This window comes from Diachasmimorpha longicaudata, chromosome 11 (assembly GCF_034640455.1).
Source record: "Diachasmimorpha longicaudata isolate KC_UGA_2023 chromosome 11, iyDiaLong2, whole genome shotgun sequence".
Lineage (NCBI taxonomy): Eukaryota > Metazoa > Arthropoda > Insecta > Hymenoptera > Braconidae > Diachasmimorpha > Diachasmimorpha longicaudata.
Genome location: NC_087235.1, coordinates 3,691,543 through 3,704,292, shown reverse-complemented (window position 1 = coordinate 3,704,292; position 12,750 = coordinate 3,691,543). Strand labels below are relative to the sequence as shown.

At 38.7% G+C, this 12,750-nt stretch overlaps 2 protein-coding genes across 9 annotated transcripts in view; one reads left to right on the top strand and one right to left on the bottom strand.

Annotated features, from left to right (window-relative positions):
• Nucleotides 1–6: 6 nt before the first annotated feature.
• Nucleotides 7–949, top strand: LOC135167535 (uncharacterized). The gene is made up of 5 exons (XM_064130820.1): nucleotides 7–125; nucleotides 320–334; nucleotides 548–759; nucleotides 830–848; nucleotides 907–949. The coding sequence occupies exons 1-5, from the start codon at nucleotides 7–9 to the stop codon at nucleotides 947–949; spliced, it is 408 nt and encodes a 135-aa protein (XP_063986890.1).
• A 2,967-nt stretch (nucleotides 950–3,916) lies between these two features.
• LOC135167305 (uncharacterized protein) overlaps nucleotides 3,917–12,750 on the bottom strand; it is a 33,179-nt gene continuing 24,345 nt past the window's right edge. For 7 of the 8 annotated variants that reach the window (XM_064130374.1, XM_064130368.1, XM_064130372.1 and 4 more), the window contains 2 exons: nucleotides 7,120–7,381; nucleotides 3,917–6,433 (listed from right to left, as the gene is read on the bottom strand). In XM_064130374.1, the coding sequence (XP_063986444.1) occupies nucleotides 6,302–6,433; nucleotides 7,120–7,381 (394 nt within the window). In that variant the 3' untranslated portion in view covers nucleotides 3,917–6,301. Of the gene's footprint in view, nucleotides 6,434–7,018; nucleotides 7,382–12,750 lie in introns of all 8 variants that reach the window. The other variant, XR_010299833.1, reaches the window with a different exon arrangement.

Below are 12,750 nucleotides of genomic sequence, written 5' to 3'. Positions count from 1 at the left end.
TTAATCATGAATAAGCCACATATTTCCACCCACATCTTGGACACTACACTTGGCCGTCCTGCGCCAGACGTTTCGATCAAGTTGTACAAGTTTGTTAAAAGTAGTTGGAGCTTTATTAGTGAGAGGTAAGTATTTACTTGGTATTACTCGACTCAATCCTGGAAAATTTAGAGTCTATCGTTTGGGATTGGAAGAAATTCCCCCATTCAGGTGGAATTTTCCTCAAAAAAAATCATCCTTATAATCAATTGTCTACGACCACTCCGAATAATTTTTCGTTCATACGTGAACTTTGTTTTTTTCAATTTTGTGAATTCAGAGGTGAAAAGGAGTGGTCATAATTGAAAAACTGTGCGAAGTGTATGTTGAAGTATTTTTATTTGACTTTTTTCTAAGTGAAAGGTTGAAATCCTTAATTTTAAGTGGTCGAAGACAATTTTCAGCGCGACTAAAAATTCTGATTAATTAAATTTGCTTTGAAAGCCAGCATAAAATTAAAAAATCATTGGTATTTCATTATTTGCTCTTTTATTTTCTGTTAAATCAGTAAAACACTGTCAAACGGCCGCTGCGAAGATCTCCTCCAGATAGCAAACGCAACACTGACAGCAGATCGTTACAAATTAATCTTCGAAGTAAAGAAGTACTTCGACTCAACAAACACAAATGCCCTGTATCCAGAGATTGATATTATCGTGGAGATAAAAAATGCGGAACAGAATTATCACCTTCCATTGTTATTGAATCCATATGGTTACAGTACTTACAGAGGATCTTGAGACCCACCTGGATGTTCATACAGAATAAAATAAGGTCGTCGCAATAACAGTGAGCCTTGTTGAAGACATGTAAATGTGTCATCATAAAGACAAATAGAATTTTTACTCAAAGAAACTTTTTACTTAGAGAAAGAAGAAATGTCCTGAAGATGTGTGCATTACTCTCGTGAACAGATTAACTGGGCGGCAGGTAGCCCCTCTCGGGATTCATTTTGGATGGTGGCAGGTAAGTGCTGTCACCTCCAGGTTTCCCGCCACCACCACCACCCGAACCCCCTCGTGGAGGCTTTCCACCTTTTGTTGGCGGGCCCCCACCACCGCCAACTCCAGATCCAGGTCTCCCGCCACCTCCTGAGCCCCCTCCGGGCCGGCCACCACCTCCTGAGCCCCCTCCGGGGCGACCACCACCTCCTGAACCCCCTCCAGGTCTTCCAGAACCACCGCCAGGCTTTCCAATCGTGAAACTAGCTTTGTTTCCATTCTCGTCTGCTTGATACCTGCAACAAGACATTAGTTTGATGGCATTAATTTTCAGGGATTCCAATGGAAAATAAAATTGAGTGAAGGGCCTATAGACTTTATTATCGTTTTCGCTGGGTTTATGTCTGAAATTAGAAATTGAAGGGCTTACTTCACTGCCACTGGAAGACCTTCTGGACTATCAAACCCAAAATTTCCCTTGACGACTCTCACCAATTCCCCATTAACTTCCTTCAATTCCTCCGTTTCCTCTCTGATGACCCCATCCTCAGTCTGGGCGGGTGAAACCGCTGGTTTCGGTGGTGGAAGTGGTGGGTTATTGCCACTCCTTCCCACGTCCAATCTAGCCCCAACGTCGGCTGCACTTCCTCGGAGAGGGGCTATCAGGGCTGATCCGCCGGAGGCTCCTGCCCCAAGGGGTGCCCGCTGACCCGGCGAGAGCTTGTCTCCATTCGAGACACCGAGAAGAAGCTAAAATACCTTTCAATTTATATGCAAATAAATGAACGCAATGAAAAATATTAATCGTCAGGGAGCCAACACAATCGTTTCATTTGGATATTTGTTAAAAATCGTAGGAAATTAATTCGTATTGAATTGCTTTTAAGAGGTCGATTGCAGGTCGATTTTGATGTTTGCAATTCCCCGAGAAATGATTTTTTTTTGCTGATAACTCTCCCTTGATAAATCAAGAATCCTTTGTTTATCTCCATCGACCCAAACACTTTCACTAACGATTAACCCGCGAGTTAAAAATGCGCAGTGAGGATCCAATGAAGATATATCAATCGTTGCAAAATCATTATTCCATTGATGCAATGCACGAGGATCATGTCAACCGATAAGTCAATGCGATTGCGCTAATGTCGATGTTTACAATAAAACGTAAAAAATTTAGTGGCCAGTGTATTTTCTTAATCACGTACCAGATAAAATCCTATTACGTGAAGATACATGTCGATGTGCTCACGTAAATTGTGTAAAAAAAAAATCAATAATTATACGACAGAGGACACTTGAAATGGCATCGTCGACGGGAATGAGGAAAAAAAAAATTTACGGGATACGAGCAGAAATCACGACTGGTAGCCTGGGGATGGTAGCCATGGGGCTTTATATAGGATTCAAGGTGGGTTTGAGAAAAAAAATGTCCCCCTCCGATACTTCATGCCCGATGCTCGAAAGGGCTACGTATCATTCTGCCTAGACGTTCTCCTTTCTTAGGTTTTAGAGAGAATCCGGATCATCCCGAGACCTTTCCGCGCCTTTTTTTTCCTCGTGCGTGGAAAAATCGGTTGATATTTGAGATCCAATGTCAGTTGGGTAATTTCCGGGAGGCTTAGATGGATCATCTGAATTATCCTGATAAGTCTTCGTCAAGGGTATTGGGGAATGGGAGGACATCTTCAGTGGAAGCTCTCCCTCCCTGAAGGGCGTCCATAAACAAATATAATTTTTCCGCTGATTATTTTACGTGGAGATCTCGAATTTTCCGATCTCTTTAGACTCTATTGTACACTAGGAGTCGTGCAGAAGCTGCGATGGGAATTTATCCGTTCAACCCTTAAATCATCGTCTCGTCTCTCTCAAAAGGTCGCGCTTGTCATCATCAATGAACGATAAAAAAATACCATTTGACGTGTGTTACCGCCTCGTTGACTCATTGTCCCGCTTAAGGAAAAAATATGCAATTATTTTTCAGTCAGCGTATGAAGCGACGAAAAACATCAAAGCTGTCGTGCTTCGATTTATTGTCCCACTGGGAGTGTTTAGAATCGTCAAAAGGCCAACGGTGTCGTCAGATAAATTTTTTAAGATCTTTTTAAATCGTTTTTCAGCAGCCGAGTTTTCAGGGCAAATGCAAACGATCGGAATACGTGATCTTTTGAACCTTTAATAGGATGCGTCGCGGGGTTTCTGAACCTCCATGGAGTTGAGACAAGAAGTATAAAACATGGGGATTGAATAGAAGGAGCAATCGTTTGACATTTCAAATGTTGGGACAAGGTTTGTTAAACCGTACCCACATTCCCGTTATTCAAGTAGCAATTCTGAGTGGAAATCATGTGGGTGAGGGGAATGCATTGAATGGTAACAATGACGGGTAGTTTTTAGATCGAGAATAGATGGCCGCAATCGATTGGAATTAATTAATTCATTCTGCTGCGGTGTCATAGTGGCGATGACTCTGGTGATCTGCTGGGGTGGTACCCAAGTGGGGGATGAAACGAGGTATTGGGGGATGAACTGTTCGGGCTGGTCTTGCTTTGTTTATTTATTTCATCATCAGTTTTATGGCAATCTCCAGGGTTTGGGGGTCGTGGAGGCGAGGAATAGAATCCATGCGATTCGAGTGAAAGAGACCGTCCATATCCTGGTGATGACAGACGTCGATGACACGTCTGACTGCTCCCAGGTGTCGACTGGGGGTTCCTGTGGGATTTTCTTATCGTTGGATTTGAATATCAATTAACAAAATATTAGATACGTATTTTTTTTAGTTAAAAAATAATAAAAAATATGTATTTGCCTAGTTTTGTTGAATTTTTCTATTTCATCTGTTTCTTTTTGATGTTAAATAATGCGACAACATAAGTAAGAATAAATATTGATTGGGAAATGTGCTGTTTTGAATTTTTTAATGAATGAATACTCGATTTTCAACAAGACATTTAATGTTCATGTAATATCTGCAAGCACAGCAGAATCAACAGATCGATAAAAACAGAAGCTGAAATGATTCTTCAAGGTTCACGTGGATTTCACATTATTCATTCAATTTTATTCCAAATAATTGGTTTATTGTTTCGGGATGAGATTTAAGGATTCAGGTTTTTTTCAGCGTTTATCATCGCAGATGATGAAAGATGAGGAATAAAACTTAACATCATGTTTAATTCAATAATTCGAATTATTTCTCACACTCATACAAACTTAATCAGCGGCTAAAACTTACGGTTTATAATTAGATTAAAAAATAGGATCACAACCTGGTCTCGTCCGGCTGTGAAAATCGAACATTGGATTTTTGTGAGGAAAATCTTGGTCATCTACCGACGATTATCGCGACCAATCTATGATTATTATTATTTTTTTTTTTTATTCTTGATTGAGAGTTTAGAAGTGATTGCCGGACGTACACAGGCGATTTAATTTCCGCTCGTAAATCATCTTTGAAAGTTGAATTAGTGAAAAAGCGGAAGCCTAAGTCGCTCATCATTTCTCCTCCCCTTTGTCACATTTTTTTCACTTCTCTCCTGAATTTATTTCTGCCTCGATCTAGTCGCAAAATTTCAAAGAGAATAAAATTATCCAGTGGACATAAATTCGCTCATTATTTTTGGAATTAGTACTCGTTAAGATTGTTCCACTGAACTACAGAATTCTCCATGTCTCGGAATTTGTTCTAGTTGGGACACTGGGTATTGAATAGAAAAATTGTAAATTTCACTTCGTTCATCAGGTTTTTATCTTTATCGTTTTCATTTAATATCTTTGCAACCTGACATCCAACGAACAGTCTCTTGTGATAATAAAAAATAATAGAAACAGATCGCAACAAATGACGTATTTATCTCAATGACTTCATAATTTGATCGCTTCCGGATTGTTATTTGTCATCATCAGACACTGATCCCTAGACTTGTCGCTACAGATTTGCATGATAATTGAAATAAACAGACGAGTGGGCAGCCTCAAATAAATTAAAATTCATAATATCATCAACTCCCCCGATAATTTAAAAAAAAACAAATAAATATTCAGGATGTTTTACTCTGTATATAATTACAAGAATTTATGATACACTTTCCATGAACAATCATCAATGTTAAAATCTTATTCTCCATTCATTGTTTCAAACAATTAAAAAACAAATATCTATGTGATTTTACGTACACATTAATGGTTGCGTCATTCGATTCATAAATATTTCGATATTGATTAAATATCTATACATTCACGTATGGATTTTTCACAAATAAAAAATCACCCCCTGGGGAATGAAAAATCGTTATTCGAAAAAAAATGAACTCAAATAAATATCTGTCGATCTGACCTGCCGAATCATTGAATTATTGCAATTTCGGTTTACAATGAATGACTTGTGCACGACCAGGGATCTCCACTCACCACAATCTTATTGTTAGTATCTCCCACAATTGAAACAGTACCGTGAGAGTTCATGTTCACATAAACTGCCATTCAAAATAGCATTCCATTATTTATCCACCCGAAAATACATTTCAACGCATAAACATTTATTCGCGCTTCATTTCCGCATCAACGCAATCTCCAAACGCATTATCACGTTCTGTAATATTTACACTGTGTCAACCATTAATAGCTCTTGAATTTTCCGTTTCGATCGATAGGAAATCCTCTCGACTCGGGGATTTCCTCGATTTAATTAATTAATTTGAAAATTTCAATTCAGTGTCATTGCAAAAAAAAAGTGAGTGGACTCCCAGAATTATTTGGTTCTGCATTTGCTGAATTTCTTCATGCCCATACTCGTCCAACTGCTGCAATCACTCATCTGTCCAATTACCCCTGAATTACCCTCTCGTTCGTCGATTAATCACGATTAATCTTACCGATAAATAACCACAATAATAAAAGCATATAAGCTATATAGCTACCATTCTGTATCTACAATATATTTTAATATATATAATTTTTTTTTTGTATTTCCATCGATATCTTTCAGCACTAGAGCTTCACGTCCATTTTCCATTTCTCACTTTAAAAAAAGCGTGGCAGAGTGAGTGCTTTGTTACATATTTCGTCACGCAGAGTGGGACATCGGTGGTCCATGAATTGTAGTATTAAAAAAAAATTTCTTTCACTTTTTGCATTTTCTCCCTGAACGATCGGTCAAATCGTTGGAGTAACAATGCACCGAGGATACATCGATAAACGATAATCATAGATTCCCCATCGACTGAGGGCACTAGAGACCACGACGTGTGTCCTCAGTCTCTTGGCCCTCTTATTTTCATCGTTATTCAAATTTTCAGTAAATTTTCTTCACACCACATCGGTTACTGTAGTACGCAACACTTGCACTTGGGCTTTTTCTTCAATGTCACGTGTTCCACTTGTGACGCATCACCTGGCCCCTGCGCTGTCACTCTTCCAACTTCGACGGTGGCGGTACTTGTCGCAGATGCAACCTGTTTGGAGGGAATAAATAACAGATTAGTCAGTGTTGATTTTACTGGCATAATTTTGTTGGCGAATCGGATATAAATTGTGAATTTCTCCGAATCGACAAGAAAAGCGTCGAATGATTTTAGGTATGTGTAATCGCTGAGTCGTGTTGAAAGCACCCTGAATGGCCAAATATGATCCCAAAATTCCCAATTCATAAATAATAATAATTGAATTCATAAAGACGATCGATAGACAAAATGATGCTGTACTAGAAATTAAGAGGAAGAAAAAAATCACTGAACAGTGGAATAAAAGATATCAAAATTATTGAGAAAAATATCTATTCAATAGATAATGATTTAATACTAGAATTAAAAGTATATATACTATATATACATCCATTTATTATCTATATCATAGTCATTACTGCGTTAAGATAGTGCAAAATACTTTGAAAAATGGTACACTGAATTTTCTGAGAGGGAACTTCGTTGATTTTTTTCTTCAGCGAAAAAAAATGGTTTTTTGTAAATGAAAAATTGAATGCAGTCTAGTAATGACGTCAGCATGAATGTCAGAAGATGAAAAAGTCATTAAACGTGCACCTTTTCATCCAAACGCAATGGAACATATTTTTCAACATAACATCCTCTGATTAGTATTTGAATATTTGTGAATTTTGTAATCTTTAATGACGTCGAGTCACCTTCTCGTTGACGGGCTGCTTGGCATTTTGATTTCCATGGGATGTCCCATTGCCATGAGTAACATGACCAGAATTCAACAATGGACTGGTACTCGAATCAAGATCATCACTGGGTTTGCCATCGCAACCGGGTAGTGGCGGTGCATTTTGTCCCGGTGTAGGTGTTATTGGTTTACCACCTTTTATTAATTCAACGATCTCATCCGCCTCCCGGGAGAGATCGCCATCGGGTCTGAATGGATTGTCCCAACCGCTGTCAGCGCTGCAAATAAACGAAAATAACAGACGTTAATTATCCTCATGAACTATTATCATTACTCAAGTCTGACGTCACTCGAACGCTGAAATATAAATCTAAACAGAGAGAGAGAGAGAGGGAGAGAGACAGAAGGAGAATGATAATCGAAGTGAGGGAACAATCGATACCCAACGACCGTGACAATGAATAGGCCACTTAATTTCCTCGATCGTTACATTCATTTCTTTTCTCTCGCATCAAAGGTTGATGAATTCACCAGAGGAAACGGTTAAAAACAACCGTCTGTTCTGGGACATTGTTATTTCAGTTGATTTTTTTCGGTTAATGATTTTCACATTCAATTCTCCTGATTTTTTTTTTTCCACTGTCTTTTATTTTTCTGGGCGCGTCCAATCTAACCGAGCGTGCGATAAGTTACGTGAGAGCCTGACTGGACGAGTTGTGTTTCAATGACCGTGACATTATGTCAGCAATCGGCCCTAATTGCGGCCTCCCCACTGGCGAAATATGAGATGCTCTATTGTTACTGGAGTTTGTAGTCAAGTAGTTAATGCGGGGTTTGCACTAATGTTGACAATGGTGAGTGGTGGGAAGAAAAAACAATGGGGATATTTCCGCATTTTTTTTTTGTCTCTTTCCTTAGATTTTTTATCTAAATTTTTAGGTGAATCTGGACGTTTGATGTTTTGAACTTCTCATCAGAAAATTAAATCAGATATTCTCAATTAGCCTGAGGGGTCCACTAAAAATTAGTGACAAAATCTCTCGATTGTTCCGCCGTTCAATTTCATTAGCTCCTATCAGACGTCCCTGGCAATCAAATTTTTTTTCTCTCTAATTTCTCTTGAAAAAAAATGATAGAAAGGATTCCTATTTCCCATGTCGTTCTGCTGGTTCTTCAAATCCCCCTCGTTCGACCCTCGAGCCCTGATTGCCAAAAATCGTCGGGAGGAAATGGCGACCGGCGTCAAAGCGGAGAAAGGGCTCCGCTATTTGTATCGATCAAACATTCGCCCGGAGACGGGAGGAAAAAATTTTAAGGAAACGTTTGCGTAGAATGAAAAAGAGGACACAATGAACAGTATCACATGTGGATGAGCATTATCAATGAGGCCGCTCCTAGTATGCGCAAGTACATTCATCCATTTCGATTTCTTATCGCCTCGGCCACTCCTAGGCTCATCGACGAATTTTTCATTTCATACTCATTTTTATCGAGTGTACATTTATCAGGGTAAATCTAGACCAGATCGACCGTTACAGTTTTGATTGTAGTCTAGATTTTCGTATTGTCCGATTTTACGATTTCATCAATTCGAAAAGTACTCCTGTCACGAACGTAATCGTGCAGATATGATGAAAAAATGGAAAAGGAGACAGTGGAGAAATAGGTTGGATGAGCGCCAATCTGGCGACTAAAAAGTCTGTGATGTTATAAAATTCAGACGGACGAGGAGATGGATAATTTCGAGGAAAAATTATCAACTCTTTAACGAGACATTTTATGGACGAATTATCTGGCATATAATGAAGCCAATAAATTTCACATTCAGATGAATTATAAATGCAAAAACGATTGCATTTAATTTCTTTTTCAATAAAAATACTCGGCAGACGTTATTCCACAGGAAAAATTCAAAAAATTTGATTAATCTCCTCAATTTATTTTAATGAGATATTTTCAAAAGAAATATCCTCGTTTAAAAATGCGGTTAAAGCTCAGTTGGATGTTCTAATGAAAGGAGAAGAAAAATAAAGAGGAAAAACTCGTGAAATTCATGTGGAGGATTTTTTTTCATAAAATTTTTTAATCGAAAGAGTTTCACAGAAATTCAAGTTCTACAGGATTTTTCGAATTTTATAGAGCAGTTTCTATTGAAATTTTCTATAGAAAATACGTGAATCTGTGGAATGATGCTCATCATCTCAAAAAAATTGATAACTCCAGTTGAAAAACTGGGATTTGAGCGAAATGACAATTCGCAGGTGAAAGCCCTCGGTGATCCTCTTTTCTTCGAGGTCTGTGCACCCAGAAATTACAGAGATACCAGTCTACGGATGGAAAAATAAAAAATAACGCCCAGAGCCAACTTCCTCAGTCTCCAGGGAAAAAAATTGTCCCCACAAGTCTGTCCTATTCAAGTTTTTTTTTTACTGACAGATTTTTTTTTTCTCTATGAGAGACAAGGTGTCTAGGCACACCTGGTGCCGCCTCGACGATGGGCCCTTTCAAACTGAGGTACTTTGAGGATAAACTGTCAGTCAACGACTCTGGGTTACATTAAAAATCCTCTTCCCTCTCGGTGGAGTTGGGTGATTACCGCAGGGGGTATTTGTACTCGGGGTCAGGAGTTACGGTTCATCGTACAGCTCAGTATGTAATGACACATAAGAAATGCTCTAGTGTAGGTACGAGCAGAGGGGTTGAAGACCTCTGGGCGGTTATGGGCTGGCCTCCTTACACTTGTCGCTGGGCCGTACAACCGCGGATGCCAATTGAGATAGTGAGTAATAGTAGATGAATAATTACTCTAGATCTCGAAAAAATTATTTTTAATGGGGAGCAGACAAAGAAGTGAGAGACAATATGTAATAACAATGAAAAAAAAAATTAATCATTCAAAGAAACGAGCGATGATAGTGCGAATAAAAACGAATATTTGTATATTTTTTTTAAATCGCGAAGAAAAAATTTTTCTTCATGTGTTTGTCGAAAAAAAAATTGGAATATTGTAACTCCCATTCAAAAACAATTATGCTTAATGAATAAATAAATATGTAAGGGCCATAAATGATCTGCGTAAAAATACTGGTGATGTCAGTAGAAATTAGTGAAACAAACAGAAAATTTTTGAAGAATTGCGACTGGCTAATAATTTAATTCATTTTTCTATTTCACTTCCTGATAAAAATTCAAAATCCATCAAATCCATCAGGCACATTTATCAATTTTAAATTCGAACTATTGCACATAATTTTTTAATTATAAACATTCAGAAGAAATCCACCGCTTTGTGCAAACATCATTAATTCTTTTGATTAGAAAAATCCTTTACCTCTCATTAACATCGCCATCTTTGGGTACTTTGATCACATAATAGACGTGCCCTCCATGTGAAGTCGTCATAATGACTCCTCCCGATCACAATTGCTGAACGTTCAAAAGATTTATCTTAAACTTTAAAGATTTCAAACGTCACATTGACGCTATCTCGAACTCAATAATCCCACGTCTTCATACTGCACTTTTCCCATCTTACTGCAATTATTTGAATTAAGTCACCGATTGTTTATCATGGATTATACATACACTTGGTTGTTCTTGTTGAATATATTTATTTACCGATGGAATAGGAGCACGAGATACCTCGGTGTTGCCAGTGAATGCCGCGAGAGACGTTTGAGAATTATTTTCAAAGCTTATTTCCAGCAGTGGGGTTTTGGGCTCGAGCGTTTCAGTTATTTCAGGCGGTTGTCGTATTTTTGCGATGACACGCCGGTATCACCCACGTACTGACAGATAACTAGATTCTTTATTGAAAGAAAAACATGCTCTTCTTCTGGGAAATTTAATTTTTTGTTTCACTGCTGCAAAAAAAATTAAATCTCAACAAAAATTCAGGTGAATATTAAATTTTTGAGTAGCAGAGAACAGTAAATCTTTCAAAATTATTAAATTTATAAAATTCTACATAATAATTGAATCAAAATTTTCAATTTTCCCGAATAATTGACTTAAAATTTCTACTGCTCTGAGACGTTCTTATCAATCAGATTCTTCAGATAGAAAATCCCTTTAAATTTCTCATGACCTAAACTAAAAAGTATTTCCTAATCGCTCTGCGACAAATCCCCTCAACAAAAGTCAAATCTATTTTTCATTTCCCAAAAAGTCAGCCTTGTAGGGATGAAAATCAATAATCCTTGAATGCCGTGATGTCTCCCCCCCATCGAGACCTTGAGATCTCCGCAGACCACATAACACGTCTATCACCTGGAAACTCCGTGCTACCCTCACCGAGCTCGTCCTATTTAGGTCAAGTCCCTGACCCATTTTTCATCTCCCTCAATTCCAGCCCCCCTCGAACTCTATGCAGATAATTTAATTATTTCCCATCCAATCTCATTACTCTAAAGAAAAAAAAATGAAAACCTGATTAATCCTCGGGATATTGAGTGCATTCTAGACTGCGTTCTATCAGCTTTTTACATAATCCCATGAGAATTCATGTTCCACTATCGATTCGCCCCGAAATTATAGGGTTTCCGTGGGCACAGAAATTCCTGCGATTACTAAACGCAATTATCGATGGCCTCAGACTCGTATACAGTGATTTTTGCAAAGACTTTATCATAAATTTAAAATTTCTCCAAGTTTTGTAGGAATTTCTATCGAAAATTTCAACAAGTGGTTAAAAAAAAAAATTTCCCTCCCCCGAAACTTGATCTAAACTCATCCCTCTGTCCAACCCACGAAGGAGATCTGACCGACCGTCAGCATTGACATCCAACTCTAAATTACCTCATCAGTACCCAAGGGAAGGGGCTCGTTAATCGATGCTAACACCCGCTAACAACCGCCACACGCAATATTCGAACGCATGAGAATGTTCATCCCAGCACTTGAAGCAGTTCCCCCATAAAAAAAAATCTGCAAATCACCGTGAAAATTCCGTTCCCCCCAGGGATCCCCTAACCACCCCCCAGAATGTCAAGACCGCAATTACCAGTCTTCCAATTGACATTTCAACTGTTTTCATGTGCCTTTTCCATCCACGTGAGGTACCGGAATGCGACAGGGGAGAAAGGAGATGGCCCGGACGAGCGGTGGGCAGAGGGGGTGGCGGAAAGGGGTACTCCAGATGGGTAATATGGGGCAGCGGGTTAATACAGTGCCACGCACCGGTCCTCTTACGCATGCGTCCCCCAAGGACACAACTTCAACTACTGACTTTATTATCAAGTGACACGAAACGAGTTACGTCAAAATAACCAATGAGAATCCCGTATTCCCCATTGCTCCCCCTCATTAGAAATTATTTTCCGAGGAAAAAAAAAATAAAAAATAAGGTTGAGACAGGTCACAGTCACAGCCCTCTTTGGCAACAATATTCCTGGCACCCGATTTAGCCAGAGTCCATTACACTTGAGATTAAAATACACCCCGGGGAGGGTTTTTTATCGGGGCTAGAGATCGAGGGAAAATCTGGAATTGAAGTGAAGACAAGATTGACTGAGCACTGATGGAATATCCGGTTATTGCATCAGGTGGATATTCCATTTCCCATCGTGAGATGAGTTCTACGAATTGGACTCTACCATTGGATTTTCCCATTAAAAATCGTCATTCCTCAATTTTCCAAAGTGATCAC

Bases quoted from the DNA above. Each gene is read 5' to 3' on its own strand.
- LOC135167535 (XM_064130820.1), top strand. From the start codon at position 7: ATGAATAAGCCACATATTTCCACCCACATCTTGGACACTACACTTGGC.